Genomic DNA, 18,566 nt, shown 5'->3' on the forward strand with positions numbered 1-18,566 from the left:
TAACCACCTGGTTTCAACAATTGCTATCATTTTGCCACATTTGCCTTATCTATTTTTATAGAGCTTAAGAGATAGAGATCTTTTTGCTGAATCTTTTGAAAGGGAGTTGCAGACTTCATGAAACTTCACCTAAAGATGCCCACATTCAAAGCTTACATTAAAAAATATATATCTGCTAACAATCTGGTGTGTCCTCTGCAAGTAAGATGCATTTGGAAGGGCATAAAAATGATTCAGGTAGAATTTCTTAAATGTTAATGTACGCTAGAATCAGCCAGGGAGCTTCTTTGCTTCCTTTTTTTTTTTTTTTTTTTTTTTGAGATAGAGTTTCCTTCTTGTTGTCCAGTCTGGAGTGCAATGGCACGGTCTCAGCTCACTACAACCTCCGCCTCCTGGGTTCAAGTAATTCCCCTGCCTCAGCCTCCCAAGTAGCTGGGATTACAGGTGCCCACCACCACACCTGGCTACTTTTTTTTGTATTTTTTACAGAGATGGGATTTCACCATGTTGGCCAGGCTGGTCTCGAATCCCTGACCTCAAATGATTCGCCTGCCTCAGCCTCCCAAAGTGCTGGGATTACAGGCATGAGCCACCGTGCCCGGCCACTAGGGAGCTTCTTAATCAATATACTCCCAGACCCTATCCTCATACCTGGATAGGGCCCAGGATTTTGTACTGTTTTTAACACTGAGGGCTGCATTAAAAACAATACAAATTCCTGGGACCAGGTGATCACTTGAGTACTGCGTTAAAAACAGTACAAATTCCAGGTATTTATGGGACACAGTCTGAAGATCACTTCTATCGAATCTTTCTCTTTTTGTTTGCTGAATTTAATCTTCTAAAGATTAGTGACACCAGCGTGTAACTGTATCATGGGAGAAATAGGATTCTACTTATCATTGTTTTTTTGTTTAATCATTTTAAACCCCAGAAACTAGAAGGAAGGGAGATGATAACTAAACGGGTTTCTTTTAGCTGCGATCATCACAGACACCACAGTGCCAATGAGCGGCCTGAGAGATACATCCTGCGAGGGCTTATGCAGTGCTGAAAAGTATGCAGGTTGTTTTTTCTGTGGAGGGATCTGGCCTTGCATGTGTAAATATAGACTCTTGCCTGCATGTACATATGCAAACTTGTAAATCTGTTTGGCAAACAGGCATCAACACGGCAGGAGGAGCCTATTTTAAAATTAAAAATGTTCACAGCACTATTCTTTTAGCATTCATTATTTTGGTCTTGGAAAAGGTTGTAAGTTATTTATTTAACGAAGATTTCTTGAGTTCCCCCACTGTAAGCCAGGCTCTATTTTAGGTGATAGGATACAGCATGAAAAAAATAATTATTTTAAACTTTATTGAAATTCAGTTCTAATGAGGGGGACAGAAAATATGTAATATGCAAATATACATATGCATTTAATGAAGAAAAATAAGGCAGTTATGACAGGGCAGATAGTAAAAGAAATTGAAAGGGTCTAGGAAGATCTCTCTGAGAAAGTGCTATGAGAGCAGAGATTGAAGGAACAAGTTGTGCAGATATTTCCAAGCAGAAGGAACAGTAAGTGCAAAGACCCTGAGGCAAGAAGATGTGATATGATGGGAACAGTAAAAGGACAATATGATGGATGGAGTAAGGGAGGATGACAGCGGTGGAAGCTTCAGTGGGAGAGGTAGCCAGAGGGCAGATCATGCAGAGTTGTAGGTCATGAGAAAGACACCTGATTTTATTCTCAATGTTATTAGAAGCCTTTGTCAGGGAGAAAGGGTGCTTTGTTTGATGACATGTGACCTAAGCTGACTTTATTTTTAGAAGAAAGTGTAGAAAATGGACTAAATTGTCAAGGGAACATTTTTAGGATTTCACGAAGAGGTGCCATATGCAAGATATAATCATAGCCTTATATGTTTCTTATAAATGAGTATTAAAAATAACATTAAAGCCAATTTAAACTTCTTAATTTTCACCATGTTGCTCTCATGGTGCTAAAACATTTCTATTTTCAAGTTATTTATTCTGTCCACAAATATGACTGATACCCAGGCACTAATGTTTCCACTCTAGAGATAACAGGAGTAAGGAATATATACCAGGTCAAGTGTCCAGGAGTTCACATTCTGGTTGGGGATAGACACATTTAAAATAACATATAGAGAGAGAGATTAATAACACCAGGATATAACCGTATCATGGGAGAAATAAGTTTCTATTTATAAATAGAATCTAAGATAGATAGATAGATAGGTAGGTAGATAGATAGATAGATAGATAGATAGATAGATAGACAGATAGATACATTTGTGAGTGCACAAAGTGACGGGGGCCATGTTAGAATAGATTCCCCAGGTAGATGGTTAGAAGTTGGGTAGGAGTTAGCTAGGATGGGTTAGGTGAGACAGAACAGAAAAAGCCATTTGATTCAACTGAGTGGGCTTGTTAAAAGAAAGTGTGTCTTTTTGTATGGCTGAAGCGTGAGTGCACAGGAGCTGAGAACACTGATTAGAAACAAGGGTCCAAAAATGGGTAGTGGTTGTAGAGAGACTGGTTCCATGTTGAAACTTAGGTCTCCCCTTTCAGGCATGGAAGGATAACCATGGATTTGTAAGCCAGAGCACACTGGCATTGTGACTTCGGAAGGAAAAGGCAGGAAGGCTAAAGGATGGGGTTAGTGGGTGAGGTTTTCAGAAATAAAATTGATGGAATTCGTTAAGCTATTGGATGGGGAAAGGCAAGGGAAAAGGAGGAAGTTCCTTGGGTAACTGGGAGTAAAGGAAGTCCAGGAGGGGTGGACTTGGGCGTGTAAAGGAATATAGTCTGAGTTTGGTTGTGACTTGTTCAAGATAGCTGTGAAATGTAGAAGACAAGCTACCCAATGCACAACGGGATGTGGGTCAGGAGCTAAGGAGTCATGAGCTAGATAGAAATGGAGCTTTGGAGACTCAAGACCCATTAGTGGTGGCTGAAGCCCTAGAAATTGGCAAGATCACTGAGGATGCGAGAACTGGAACTCGTATGTTCTCACTCATTAGTGACTCCTTACAATGCCTTTACGTTCCTTTGTTTTCATTTGATTTCCTATTTTCAACACTCACTCTGGGAGAATTCTGTAAGAAATAAATTTGAAGGAGTCCTAAATCAAATTCCGCTGTGGATATGTTCTAGTGTTGTTATAAGGCAGCAGACTATTATTTAGTGACTTAGAGAACTCTTCAGGTGTTTGTTCAACATTTGCCAAGCCTTAAATTAAAATCTACATTTCAGGCTCCTTATGTAGCTCTGAAGAATTAATACTAAAAGCTACTCACATGGGCTGACACTTACTATGAGACACACCTTGGTTAAGTGCTTTTGCTATGTAATCCTGCATGATATTATGGGATTAGTGATGCTTTTCCTACACAGTGTTGCAATCCTCACAGTAAGCAGTTATGAGGTACCTGTACTCTTATTACCTCTGTTTTACAAATGAGGAGATGGAGGTTCTCAAAAGCAGTGTCAGGTACTTGTCGGAAATAGCATGACCAGGAAGGACTACCAAGGTCTGTCCTGTGATACAGTGCTGTCATGAACACCATGCTTACTGCCTCCTCTTCCAAAACACCATTTTAAAATGGAGCACTAAAAGAGAGCCGTTGGACAAGGAGTCCAAAGTCTTAGTTATGGAATCAAACTTCTAAGCTTTATTTTAATGTTAGCTGTGTTAAATAATTCACTAATCAGATACTCATTTTCTGACATGATTGTCAGTCGTATTGGGTTTGTTTGATCTCTGTGAAGGATTAAAATACTTTCAAGGTTTTATCTGGAAGCAGCCAAGATACAAATATTTGTAATGACAGCAATCCTGCCTTAGAAGCCCACTGGGAAAGCCTGCTAGCCCCCAGAGGCAAGGCAGTGTGGTGTAGTAGGTCTGATTAAAGCTTCCAAAGGGTCTAACTGGATGTAAATAAAAATTTTTTTTAAGTCAGGCAGACTAGAGCTTGAGCCCTAATGACCCTGCTTACCAACTCCGAGCATCAGTTTTCTCATCTGTAAAATTGAGGTAATAATAGTACCCACCTCCTGGGGTTAATGTGAGGTTTAGTTGCAAGTGAAACATGTAGCATCGTAACTGACACATTGTAAGTGGCCAATAAACTAAGTAGCACCTACCAAAGAGGTGAAGAGAAAGGAAATAACTGTAGTAACATTTTGAAACCTTAGAATTGCAGCTGAGTAAAACTACAAGGTAATGAGAGGACTCATTCATTCATTCACTCATTCATTCACTAAAATCCCCCTCTGCATGTTGGGCTCGATGTGAGTACTGGGAACATAGGACAAACAAGGTACAAAATAAGACATAGACCGTGGCCTCCAGCTGCTCAGACTCTAGCATTTACTTAACTCCTGCCTGAAACCCCGCTACATATTTCCTGGAAGACAAATCATCATTTTAAACAAGGTCTAGCAAGTCACATTTGAAGTCTTAGGAGTGGCATGTATAAGAAAGAATCGTCAGAGAATTAATGGTCCTTCCTTAAAGTGCCCGTGGAGTGACAGACTCCTGACCCTGAGGAGGAGCTATATCCTCTTCTGCACTGCCTGTTCTACCATATGGTTCTGTGGTGTGGTTGTCACACCACAGCTCTGGCTAACACGGACACCTATTCAATCGATAGGCAAAGACGATTCCAAAGAACTAATCATGATCACATGACCTGGAGAAGGCATCTCAGAACAGGAATCAGGATTTCAGGGGAGGTGAAAATAGAACAACAAGGGTGAGACAGTGTAGGGTAACATGTAAGCACACAGGTTTTATCAAAAGACAGAGCTCTGGGTCTCAGTCCTCAGACAGTTGCTTGGTGTCTTCAAGCCTAATATCTCCCATCTAAAATGGAGATATTCTGCCATAAAAATGGAATGAAATAATGGCTTTTGCAGCAACTTGGATGGAACTGGAGGCCATTGTTCTAAGTGAAATAACTCAGGAACGGAAAACCAAACATCATATATTCTCACTTATAAGTGGGAGCTAAGCTATGAGGATGCAAAGGCATAAGAATAATATAATAAACTTTGGAGACTTGGAAGGAATGGTGGAGGGGGCGAGGGATAAAAGGCTACATATCAGGTATAGTGGACACTGCTCTGATGACAGGTGCACCAAAATCTTAGAAATCACCGCTAAAGAACTTGTCCATGTAATCAGAAAACACCTGTACCCCCAAAACTATTGAAATTTTAAAAAAGAATATATCTGGATTACAGAAAGAAAAAATTAAAAATTTTAAAACGTAATAAAATAAAATAAAATGGAGATATTAAAACATTTAGTTTGTCAATAGTTGTGACAATACATTTCAAGTACCTTTCAATAGTAGGTATCTAGCTCTATCCATGTTCCTGTAAAGGACATGATCTCATTATTTTCATGGCTGCATAATATTCCATGGTGTATATATGCCACATTTTCTTTACCTGGGTGACAAAATAATCTGTACATCAAATGCCAGTGACACAAGTATACCTATATAACAAACCTGCACATGTATCCATGAACCCAAAATAAAAGTTTTTTTTTTTTTAAATAGTGGGTATCTGATATGTGAAAACGCTTAGCATCCTCAACCGCATCATCTCTGAGGAGGTGACAGTCATTCAGTTTCCATATTTGTTTTGAATGTTTTGCAGGTTGTTGTGGAAGATAACAACTAGATGCATATGTGAAAGGAGCAAATTATGCACATTTGTGGAATTAATTTATGTCATCATTGAATGTAATGTTCACCCCTTCTTCACTCCAGCGTAAGCTTAGTTAACTAGGATTATGCTAGGATTAGATAGAGCAGGGTGGAAGAAAAACAGCTAAAGGTTGCTCCTTGGCTACCCATGGCCACTCTGACTGTTTCCCTTTTCCTGGCAGGCACTTCCTCTTCAAGACCTCCTCGGGGAGCACACCGTTGTTTAGCAGCTCTTCCCCAGGATACCCTTTGACCTCAGGAACGGTTTACACACCCCCGCCCCGCCTGCTGCCCAGGAATACTTTCTCCAGGAAGGCTTTCAAGCTGAAGAAGCCCTCCAAGTACTGCAGCTGGAAATGTGCCGCCCTCTCTGCCATCGCCGCGGCCCTCCTCTTGGCTATTTTGCTGGCGTATTTCATAGGTAAGTCAGGGCGGCCTCATTCAGCAACGCTGGGGGTGACAACGTGGGGAAGAGGCCATGGACTTGTGAATCTAGAGGCCCTCTGACGTCTGTACAGTTTGCTTCTTGGCTCCTGAAAGATGTGACAATGAGTGATGGATGGAGGTGATTTTTTCCCTCCTGAAATCTACTTAAATCTGATGAGTTTCTCCTTCATGTTTCTAAATGACATTCATCAGAAGAGAAATTAAGCATCCTTACTATATCTTTTCTTGGAGATGAGCTGAGACTTGTCATTCCCGCAAACCTATCCCTCACTCTCGGAGTGGCCTTCTAGTTTTCTCCATCCTTGGATTTTAACCCAGGTCTGTGCTTTGAGATGTATGCAACATTGGTTAACTTCAGCCAAAAACCGAATTGAAGAATAGCGGTTGGCATGCCTGAGAACATCTTGATTCGAGAGAAAGCCAAAGTAGCTAGCTTATTTTCAGAGCTGTGGAACAGAAACAGGACTGACAGGCTGGAGCATCCATCCAGGTCTTTATACAGAATTGAATTACCCAGACACACTTGGCCTTGCCCATATCCCTTCCACAGTCTGTCTTCTCAGCCTCAATTCTCTCCTCACCATGGGCAGCTGAATCTGAATCAGGGTCACCTCTCCTGGCAAGGGGGCTTCTGGTGACTCAGTGTATGACACATAGGTGAAGTTGCTGGAGTATCTTTCTCCGCACGCCAGAGGTGTTGGTTTACAGCCATAGGGTGTAGCCGCGTCACCACGGAAAGTGGCAGATGCTGAGCGCCCAGAGGCAGGGTGCCACGTGCATAAGAGCTTCTCGGGCTGCACACAAAGCCTGCTCACAGTTCCTGGCCCCAACAAAGATCCCCAGTGCTGCTGCTCTGTCAGTTGAGCCTGCCAAAGGCAGATCTCCTGGCTTAGGAAGAGGCCATGGTGATGTTTGTTAAAGTTTATTTGAAACACTTGATGGTTCTGGCTTGGTTTCAGGGCAGCTATGAGAGACCGGCCCAGTTTGGCTGTGCCATGTTGCAAAGCAAACCCATAAAACACCAGCTCAATGAAGCTGACTCCAAAACAGTTCCCAACACGTATGCTGAAACTCCTCCCATTTAAGAGAAAAGAAAAGGCAACCCTGACTGTGTTGGCCTTGCCCCTTCCCTCCGCATAAACCCTCCCTTCTCGCTCAGCACTGGGGGCTCCCACACTTTCCTTCATCCCCAGGCAGCGAGCATGGTATCTGCCAAAGAAGGAACTGGCCCCATTCTCCTAAGCTTGCCTGATGGCAAAGGGGCATGACTGTGCACCCCTACAGATCTGGGGCCCTGCCTAAGGCACCAATACAAACCAACAATTGACATAAATTTTTCACCTTCTTCCACACTAGAGCTATGATTGTCTTAATATGGAAAAATAAGCATTTATATTCCTTACCAGTTGCATTTCTCAGGAATGCCCTCCCAAAGTGAGAAAACTGACCCTCCAGGGAAAGGTGCCGTGTTCATCTGGGGCTTTGCAAAAGTCTAGCTTGCACTCTAAATCACAGCTCTATACCGGAACAGAGGCCTGAGACCTACCCAACCCTAATTTCAAGTCATGTCTTCTTCTCACTTACCTCTTGATGAAGGATGAAGTAATGGATTGACCTGAGAAAGGCGGAAGGATATCTGTTGCCCCGTTGAATAACTTGAGTAGACCCTTGTGTGTTGCTAAAGGTAGCTTTGTGTGCTTCCGCAGGTGTCTGTTCAGGGGGCTCCGTAGAAGCAAATTGAATGTGCCTTCGGGGTCTTTTCATGATTTGGCTTTGTGTCAGAAACTTCAGAAAGGGTTCATGCGCTTACTTTTCAGGCCTAATGTTCTGCGGGGCCACTGAGCACCACTGGGATCCCAGCTACAGAAATTGAGGTACTGCCTGCCTCTGCCAATAGCGTCCCCAGTGCCCCTTCTACTCTGCTTGCAGGAGAGAGGTAGATAGCTACTGCCTGATTTATGGGGCTTGATAGTTAAAATAGAATAGCTTTCTGTAAGGGCAATCATATACATGGGAAACCGTACAATGAGAGTTTAATGTTTTAATCAGGTATGTAACTTGTAAATGATAGATTAGGAAATATGTTTATTTTCAGTCTGCAGGCTGCTGGAAGCTGGACCTGAGCATCTTAGCATCATTTATTAATTCATAATCCATCATTTCTTATTATGTATTCTTTAGGTAAGATTATGCTTTGACCCTGGAGTATCAGGAAATAGTTTATGACACAAAATGAGTGATATAATGGGCCAATTTACTTTGCAGTGATGGCAGTGAGCATGCAGCTATAGGGCTACTCTCAGCCACTCTCCAGAGGTGATGGCAGGTCTGCAAGCATGGTAAGGGGTCAGGATCTGAAGTGCTGATCTTGGCCCCAGTGACTCCTTTCTCCTTAGCCTTGGCAAACTTGTTTGCCTTCTGGGTCTTGGTTTCCTAAGTACATCATGGGAGCAGGATGATTATTTACGTGCAGAAACTCAGAAGTATGGTGAGGATTAATTAATGTGTATAAATCACTTTGAAGATGAAAAGCAGTATATTATTACTTACCAAGCTGCAGGGGCATAAACAGTGCATTGCAAACACAGAGAAAAGTGCCTTTTGGAAGAACCAGTGATTGTGCCCAGCTGGAAAACAAGCCATCAGGGAAGGGCAGAAAGACAACATAAAAACCGAGGCCCTCCTGTTAAGGAGACCGGCGCTTTTAAGGGCTGAATCCATTCTGGTTCACACATGACTCTGCATTCCACTAGAACATGACAGCTCCTGAAATTGATGCATCAGCCTCAGGACCTTTATGGACAGACAGTGGGTTCAGGCCTGCCAGGCACTGTGACAAATAAGTGAAATTATCATCCTTGCATGTTCAAACCCGAAGAAAGAAGACTTTCCAGAAATGAGCAATTTGGAATAGCTCAGCCCCTTGACACGTTCTTCCATAGATCCAGGCCCGTGGGTGAGTGTAAAAGCAGAATGCCAGCCCTTGTGCAAACTAGAAGACCCAGGCCTTTACCAATTCAGCAAAGATGCCCAGTTCCCACCCACACAGCTGGGGTCAGAGAACTTTTATGATATGCTCCTCCATCAGACCCTCTCTGTGCCAGATTCTCTCAGTGTACAAACATCCTGGAATAAATTACTCTGAAAAGCTGCATAAACCACCAGGGGACCACTTTGTGCATCACTCAGGCCCTGGCACAAACAATTATTTGTGGGAATACTGGTTTAGGAGGATACTGGTTTAGGAGAATTTTTCTGTGAAATGCAAGAGACTTTCCTCTCAGGAAGGTGTCTTTCTTCTTTAGGCAGCTCAAGTACTTTCATTGCCTGCACCACCAGAAGTCCCTAAGTTTCTGATTCATGTAACCAAAGTATTTTATAACCAACCTCACCTATTTTATACTAGATGTGTTGTGTTATCTTGATAGTATGCATAACAATCACTAGTTAGAACCTTCTACCTGTTTAGAACTAGAAGCATTTCCATTTGAAGCACTTTTTTTGTTTGTTTGTTTGTTTTTGAGACAGAGCCTCACTCTGTTGCCCAGGTGCCCAGGCTGGAGTGCAGTGGCATGATCTCGGCTCACCGCAACTTCTGCCTCCCGGGTTCAGGGGATTCTCATGCCTCAGCCTCCCAAATAGCTGAGACTACAGACCTATACCACCACGCCCAGCTAATTTTTGTGTTTTTAGTAGAGACGGGGTTTTGCCATGTTGGCCAGGCTGGTCTCAAACTCCTGGTCTCAAGTGATCTACCCGCCTCAGCCTCCCAAACTGCTAGAATTACAGCCATGAGCCACTGCACCCAGCCCATTTGAAGCACTTTTATATAACTATTCAATTTGAATCATATCCCCATAAAATCTGCATATTATGATCATTTGACAAGCACTGACACTGAGGCCCAGAGAGTCTAAAGTCTCCTGGCTAGGTAGGTAGTTGCAGGGCAAGCACTAGGCCCTTGGTCTCTTGATGTCTCATCGAAGGTCTTTCTCTTCACTCCTTTCTCCTCAAGATTGAAGTTAACCAGTTTCTCACATACTGTATGAAACTGAAATAAACGGTCCCGTTAGTAGCATTAACTCACCTTATCTAGTTCTGCCCTCTTTAGCAAGGTAGAGTAATTGGTTCCTCCTTCCTGAATCATCTTCTAACTCAGTGGATAGAAGCTATTCTATATTATAGAATATAGAATATTGAATCTCCTCAGTATTATAATTGGTCCTCATATTTCTGCTTTCCAGTTGTCTTATGTTATAGAGGTCAGCAAACGTTTTCTGCAAAAAGTTGGAGACTAAATATTTTTGGTTCGTGTTCTACTTAGTGACAACTGTTTAACTCTGCTGTTGTATGTTAAAAACAGCCATAGACAGTGTGTAAACAAACAGGCGTGGCTGTGCAGCCATAAAACTTTAATTATGCCCCCTGGTTTTTGACTTTTAAGTACTTTCATGTGTTATGAAATATTATTTTCTTTTAAAAAAATTTCAGCCATTTAGAATGTAAACCCATTGTTTAGGTTATGTGCCATACAAAAACAGGTGGCAGCCTGGATTTGGTCCACAGGCCATAGTTTGTCAACCCTTGTTTGATTACATTACAACTTATTTCCTAAGAATACCTTTCAGGGTGTCACACCTTTATTACAAAAAATTGCTTTCCAACCGTCTTTAAGAGTCCAACCATATGTCCACTGTCAGTGAAGCAGGTGACTGACATTTTCTGATAATGCAACTCCATTTCATAATGAGTAATTGCAGCTGACTTTCTGGCCCAAACCAAAAAGTAGAAAAAGCAAGTCACTTTTCTCTTTAAATACTTTCTACAGGATAAATTTTTCCAAGGAAAATTTTAGTAGGAATTTTAGGACACTTCATCCTGAAAGCATAGCTTTTAACTAGACTGCTTGAAACAGTGCTCCAATCCATGGATAGAGTGGAATTGCCTGGCCATTTTGCCTAGTACTCATTTGTCCTCAATCGTTGATTATCCCAGGTTCCTCTGGAAAATTATCACCTGTTTTTAGAAGTTACTCAGTTTCTGATGCCTTCATTGTTGAGATTTTCCAACAGATGGTAATAGTGCTGTGTCATGGAATGACATCATTGCTTTCTTGTCCTAGGTTAACATTGGAATAGATCTAGTTTCCTTAAAAGGCATCAAAGTTCTTGCGGGGCTACCCCACATCAAGGAAGAAAGATGCCTCTCATGTGTGACTCTGTTGTTTAACTCCAGATAATCTTAGAAATTCTAAAGCGAGAGTCAACACAAGAGTTCGGCGTGACATGGGACTCAGACTGTCACCCCTGAGCTAAAACAATACACAACATACACTGAGCTTCTGCCAAAGACACTTCATGGGGTTGGGAAGGGAAGGCAGGAGAGAGAAAGATAAGAGCATTTATGTCATCCTAAATTAGTTCTTAGCTCTTCAGATCTCTGCCAAACTAAAATACATATATATATATTAGAAAGTCACCTTGTCTTTTTTCACTACAGTAATTCCTGCCAAATATGAAATACTATGTTTGAAGTTAGCTGCTCAACACTCTGTCTTCTGCCACTCTGACTTTGATCTGGAAAGAACACGGGCCATCAACATGTCAGGATGTTAAAAGTGTGGTAATTTGGGGTGCTTTCAGTTTCTTTTGAAAACAATGAGAGATTATTTTCTATGGAAACTAAAAGCCTACCATGTGTTTAAAGTTGCTACACTTGAAAATTGATATGTTGAGACTCACGCTGATGAATCTTGCGTTCTCTGCTGCTATTTTGTGTATTCTCATCTCACTGAACAGAGCAGGTTTGGAGAAAACATAAAGAAAATGACAGAAAATGATGAGAATGGTACACTTGCCTGGCATCTTTTGTGGGGGCGCAGACTAGGAAAAATGTCAGCCCTCTCATTCCAACTCACTGCTCTTTGACTATCTGGAGCGATGGGAAACCTCATCCTCCTGTATGAATTCCAAGTTGTGTACTTACCTCCCACATCTAAAGGGCAAAATGCTAATGATTAAATCTGAACAGTCCAGCAAATAAAATTTCCACCCAACTCCCAGGGCCCAGGTGGTCAAACTGAGAAAAAGCGATCTGCCCACAAGTAAGTCAGGAGACCCAGTTATATTATCTATGCCAGTGTTAGTAGCAGACTTCTTATCTAATAGATATGCTAATGTGCTCTTAACCTGATAATAAAGTCCTGTCAGTGCTTACACACTGGTGAGTCTTTGGCAGGGGGACTGCCATTTCATAACTGCACATCTGATTTCAGAGGGCCTGTCAATTTATGGAAAGAAAATTACATCATTCATTAGCTAGGCCTCCATCACCTAGTGGCCATGTGGCAATATTTGTACCTCGTGTTTGACATTCAGAAAAAATGAATCCCTCTGCTTCAGAAGAGGATGTGACCTCTTTAAAAACATATTTGTGCAATCTGGGGGACTTGAAGTGCTTCAGGAGGGTCAGCAGCTGTGGGGAGATGCCTTTGCTTTCCTCTCCAAGATTCCCATGAGAAATCAGGATAATTGGCCAACGCAGGGCTTTCCCGCCCTTGTGGGCAGATGCTGGCGATGAGAGCCAGGAAGCAGATTTTGATCTTGACTTTGTAGAACATCATAATACAGAACCAGAGAGGAGTGATAGGTGCCACAACCCTGCGCACCTCAAAGGCGCCAAGGAAACAATAGTGGGTCTGCCAGTCCAGGACTTCATGCCTCCACAGAGTATACACTGAGTAAATGAATATGGAGAGTTCTCCACCTACTATCCCTGAATCACCATTCAAGCCTTGCCCTGGACTTTCTGTCTGTAACAATGATCTCTCTAACAGTCATCCATCCAGAAGCAGTAATAGGATGCTAGAACATCAGTGTTGACTTCTTCGCACACCCTACTTATTTGACTGGATTCCTTTGGGTGGTGGCCAAGCCAACAGGCCCTTCAGCTTTCACAGCGTGCTTTAAATTCTCCATTTCTGAAGTCTTTTCTTGGTTCATTTATTTGTGCTTGGGGTTTCCTGATTGAGGATTCTGAGAACAACTTCTAATGGACTGTAAATTACTGTTATTTCATTCTGTGTTTCACCTGGAACACAACTTCAGGTTCTTGCTTTGCCTTGGTAATTAGACAAGAAGCAGCTTGATGTCATAGAAAGCACGTATATGGACTTTGGTGTCAGAGAGGGCTGTGTTTGAAGTCTGGCCTGTATACATAAAGTCCATGTAACAATGGGCTTGCTATTTAAAATCTCTGCACCTTAGTTTCCTCATCAGAAAAATGGGGAGAATTCCTACTTTGTAAAGATGCCTCAAGCATTCATTGAAATGGTAGATGCATGCAACTCTTCTTCAAATCCAGTATGTCATCAATTATGAGAAATGCCCTCATTGTGCATCCCTAAGGGGGAAAGAGGTTGTCAATTAAACTATGCCGTGATTTCTTAGCATTTGTAATTTTTATTTTATATATTTGGAAAGAGATAGGCATAGGCATTCTACATTGATGTAACAACCATGTGCATAGGTAGGTCACAAAGGCCCTGTAATACACCACCAATTATAAGGTGCATTCTGATCCCAGACTTGTGGAAGTATTTTTAAAATTCTGAATCTTATAGTCAGTGGAACATGGTGGTACCTGTCACACAATAGAAGCTCAACTAAATGGAGCTATGGTGATTGTTGTACTAGCCACTGCACACCTATGCCAGGTCCAATGAGAAGAGTATGCCCAAAATAGTGACTTGCACTGCCCAGCACTTCGTAGGCAACAGTACATATTTGTTGAACTAATGAATGCTGATTAGGGTTACATCTGAGTTGTACCAGTTGTGGAAGATATTTTCCAAATACCCAGAATCCCCGATCCCTAGCTTCACTGTTCCCCTATGTAAGGGGAGGTTTTCGGTTTCTTGATGTGGTAATTGCCTCTGTTCCCAAATTGCACTTCTGAGTTAGAAAGCACTTAGGCAAAGGAATGGTTAGGGGGCCGTGTAAGCACCACATTTAAGCCCTTTAGTAGGAATCTGTGATTCCCTGAAATCAAGAGAACTGGCTGAGAGAAACTGGGAAGTGTTTGTGTCTGGCATAAGGCCATCGTTTGGCACTCATATTACAAAAGTGTAGCAGAATTTAGTTGGAGTTCAAGGTGAAGAAGCAAATAATGGCATAAATCTAAAAGTCTGTTGGCTGTTTCTCTGTAAATGAGGATGTACTAAGAAAAGAAAGCAATCGCTACAAGGCACCAAGTAGAGAAAAGAACTATTATATGGTAAATTAGGTCTGTGTACACAACCCACACAGAATCTTTTGTGCTCTGAAATGCCTTGCTTAGCTACATAGCCTCATACAACAGAAACCTAACCCAAAGCAAACTTCTAAAACATACATGTTTCTCTTAAGGTCACCTAAAACCAGACTTTTTTGTGTCCTCCATTGAAAAATCTTTTATAGAAAATTCATGTTTTTATTATTAAGAATAGACACCCAGAATGTTTGCCTGAGCCCTTCTCTTATCATACAAGTCATTTATTAAATTGATGTTTCATAATAAGATTCTCTGCATTCAGAGAGCAAATAGTCCATCAACTGTATTAACACATTTAACATTACCATAAAAAAGAAGATAATGCATTGCATGTTCTGCTAATTTCGCTTTTTATGTCATCAGCCTTCTGGCATTAATAAGTAAATATCACACTGTATCAGAAAATATAACAGCACTAAGCTACATGTTGGTAAGAAGAGTTTTGCTAAAGAAAATACTATCCTCCCTTCTTGGAAAGAGAGAAAAATTATTAGATACATAATATGTGTCATCTTTCAAAGGCTTTTTTTTTTTTCGTTTGTTTCTGAAAACCAAAGCTATGGATGAGAAGAAAGGAGAAACTTTGCCTCCAACCTTTACATCTCTTTCATCATGACTTTCTTTGCAGTTATTAGGGAAGGCCCTTCCCTTGGGATGGGTTTTCAGTTGAGTTAGGTCATTTGTGTGGAGATTTGTGCAAACATGTTCGGCCCTCCCCTAGGGACTCTGTCTTTATAAAAGAAGGGCATATTACCTTGCTTTTGCCTTTGCAGTCATGATGCAATTCTGTCAGTTTGCTTACTTATATTACACCATGAGCATTTTAAAGTCACGTTAATGAAGTTTAGATTAGACTTGCTTATATTCCACAGGGAAAGGTCAGTGGCAGTGTGTCAAATGCATTCTGTTCTTCAGGCCATGATAAACAAGATGACATCTTTCAAGGAAGTTCAGTGTGCCTTTGAATTAGATGCATCTTTGAAACTGGTTTTAAGGCTGCCTTATGCACCAAATTTTACAAACATAGACTTCTGGGACATTAGCTAAATTTAGAGTAGTGTGTTTAAACTTTCTTTTAGTAACAAGATTTGTAGACTTCCTGAATCCCGAGAGAATTGTGAGTTAAGACTCTTTTTCCCATGAAGAAAATACTTGTTACTCTGTATATTAGTTTTATGTTAATTAATTTACAATTTATTAAATGTACTTGAATAGGTTCATGTATATTCATTCAATGCTTTTCCATTAGGCAAGAAATTTCACTTTGGCATGTGATTGGCTGGTCACATTGTGTGCTGAAATCTGCAGGCCAGCCTTAATATCCAGGACATTTTTACTTGAAATTTTTTTCCTGGACCCAGATCCCAAAAAGCAACAAATGAAACAGTGCAGTTACCAGGAAAGTTTTAAAAGCCTGGGGTAAGTTTATGACTTGCATAAGCATCTCCTGTCCTGGTGTTAATCAGGCATACACAGCAGCGATAGAAGGCATCTGAGTTTCATTTTCCCGGGACCGTCAGGGGAACAGAAGCTTTTATACTAAAAAGCTTTTTATTACCTGATTGGTATAAATCAATGATCAGCCATCCTTTTTGTTTCCTGGACATGTAGAGAGGTCTAACCAATGTGCAATAAGAAATTGAGGACGTGTGTGTCTATTTTTATCCAGTCTGTTTTCATCAAATGATGACATTATCTTTTCCCGAGTTTAAATTTATAAAGTTTTTAAGAAAAAAAAAAAAAAAAAAAACCCACACACAAAAAAGCTGGCGTAACAGTGAAGAGTCAAGAGCCAAGGAAAGAGGAATTAATACCAAAAAGGGTGGGATGAAATTAAGAAGAAAGAAAAAGGCATAAGATGCTGAGAACAGAGTAATTAGAACCATTAACTAACAAGGGAAACTAGGAAATGCCATACATCAGTTGGGATAAAATATGGAACAATTAAAGGACAAAAATAGGAGGGGAAAATGGCACCCAGCGTACCAAATTACAAATATCTTCTGCACAATTTCTTGAACCTATAAGTCCAACCAAGGTAATGAGATGAAAAGCAATCATTGTGAATTGCTTGGAGGTGCTGTTTCGCCACCTCATCTTACATCATTAAACTTTCGGTCCCCTCATGAACTACTTAGATAAACAACAGTGGGCAACTCACCATTTATCCAAATAAACCAGAAAGCTACCACGATAAAGGAAATTGAGTTTATAGACACAGCAGACTCTTGCCTAATAGAAGAGAGTAATGTGTCTAATGTTGAACATCAATCTATATTTCAAATATAGTATGAAGGAGGGCCTCGAGAAACAACTTATGCTACAAAATCACTTTGCACTAGAGGTGGTTTATCTTCTGTTGTGTCTAATTGATCTCCATGTAATTCAGCTACAACCCTTGCTACTGAAAATGATGTAACAGATGGAAAGATTGAACATGACCACTGGTTCTCCAGAGAGCATAGCAAGTTGGGGGTTCCAAATTGCCTCTGTCTTCAAGTGTGTTGTCATTGGAATGATCCTTGAAGCCAGAGAGCAAGTCTATTTTTTAATCAAGCGAGGGCATTCTTGAACATCTTCTTTTCAATCCTGATTTTTAAAAAAATCTACATGAGGGAGAAGAATTATTTTATACCAGACCCTTCCCCTGCCTTACTTTGCTTAACTTCATAGTGTGAAGAAAGATCCAGTAGTGATATTTGAGATTACCCTGCAATGTTAGCTCCCCATCAAATTCTATGGATTTATGAACTGCCCACACTTAGGAGAGTCTCTTAATCCCAATGGGACAGGGTCTGGTCTAGACCAGGACATAGATATGCCCAGGCCATGGCTAATGGTAGTGGGGACTTGGGAGTGGAGCAGTGAAAGAGAAGGGAAGGGAGGTCAGCCCCCATTTGGGATGCACACACACACACACACACACACACACACACACGCCACTATCCCCACTGACCCTGCTTCAGAAGTGCCAGTCAGAAACCTCTTTTAATATGTGCACATCTTAATAAAATATTTGGAGGGGTGGATTTGGTTTGACTTTCAGGAAACCAACTTCTAGTCCTGCTTCCAATGATTTAATCTTTCACAATGTTTTCATTTGCACAGATATGGATACCAATGTTTCTTTTTCCTCCTCTCTCCTCCCCTATATGCTCCACCTTTAAATAGCCTTAGGGGAAGTCCAGATTTATCCTGCTCTGTCAGGGTTAATTTTTTTTAAGTCATACAACTTTTTCAAGTCATATACATAAACAATTATAAAGTAATTTCATTTTAGGCTTTTAAAAAATTTACCAGTCTGTGGATCTGTGATTTTTTCCAACTCTTGTCCCCATCCCCTCATCCCCACCTCTGCCCTCGGTTCCTTGGGTGGAAGGTCATTGGGTGAAGGTGCTGCCTAAGGTCTCATGGACTTGGCCCTGTCTGGGAGAAAATGTCTGTTATTTCTTTTCTGGGGATGTGAGTGCTGATTGCATGGTGTTTGATTCTTTTCTTCAAAACTGTCAGGAATTAAGCTTTTCAGAAAGGTCACTTGACCCATGGTAATATCCATATTGTAGTGAAACACCAATGACTTGTTTTAATGTCAGAGGCAAATAGGAGAGTGGATACAATGAAATGATCTGTGAGTAAATGCATCTTGAAGGAAGAAAAAGAGCTGTCTGTCGTGTTTGTATGACTAAGGGATTTCTTAAACAAGCTGTGTACCCCACCCAGGGAGAATGCTGTCAAAACATGAAAAAAAAAAAAAAGATACAGAGATCACACGAAAGCCAAGTCTGAACTCTTATAATTGCATGTCTGAATACCTTGCTAATTTTGCCCACGCCCTTTATAATTCTTTCTTCATAACACGCTACCACTGCCTCACCCCTCGCCAAAAACTTTACTGTACCTGTGTCTCCCACAATTCCACAAAACAACAAAACCGAAAAACCGGCTGATTCAGAAGATACCCAGATTGGACTAAAGTGGCTCTTGGCTTGTTATCATGCCCTTCAAAAGTCACTTACTAGGACGGTTATACAGTAGGATTTTGTTGGAAGAGCTGGTCTGGAATCTCTCTTGGTAGAAATG

General features: G+C 41.1%; 1 protein-coding gene across 15 annotated transcripts in view; it reads left to right on the forward strand.

The window, feature by feature from the left end:
• The window catches only part of TENM2 (teneurin transmembrane protein 2), a 1,286,794-nt gene that overhangs the window by 1,007,410 nt on the left and 260,818 nt on the right, over positions 1-18,566 (forward strand). For all 15 annotated transcript variants that reach the window (XM_045395034.3, XM_045395036.3, XM_005558468.5 and 12 more), the window contains one exon: positions 5,912-6,150. In XM_045395034.3, the coding sequence (XP_045250969.1) occupies positions 5,912-6,150 (239 nt within the window). The remainder of the gene's footprint in view (positions 1-5,911; positions 6,151-18,566) is intronic.

The sequence above is a fragment of the Macaca fascicularis genome, chromosome 6, assembly GCF_037993035.2.
Source record: "Macaca fascicularis isolate 582-1 chromosome 6, T2T-MFA8v1.1".
Lineage (NCBI taxonomy): Eukaryota > Metazoa > Chordata > Mammalia > Primates > Cercopithecidae > Macaca > Macaca fascicularis.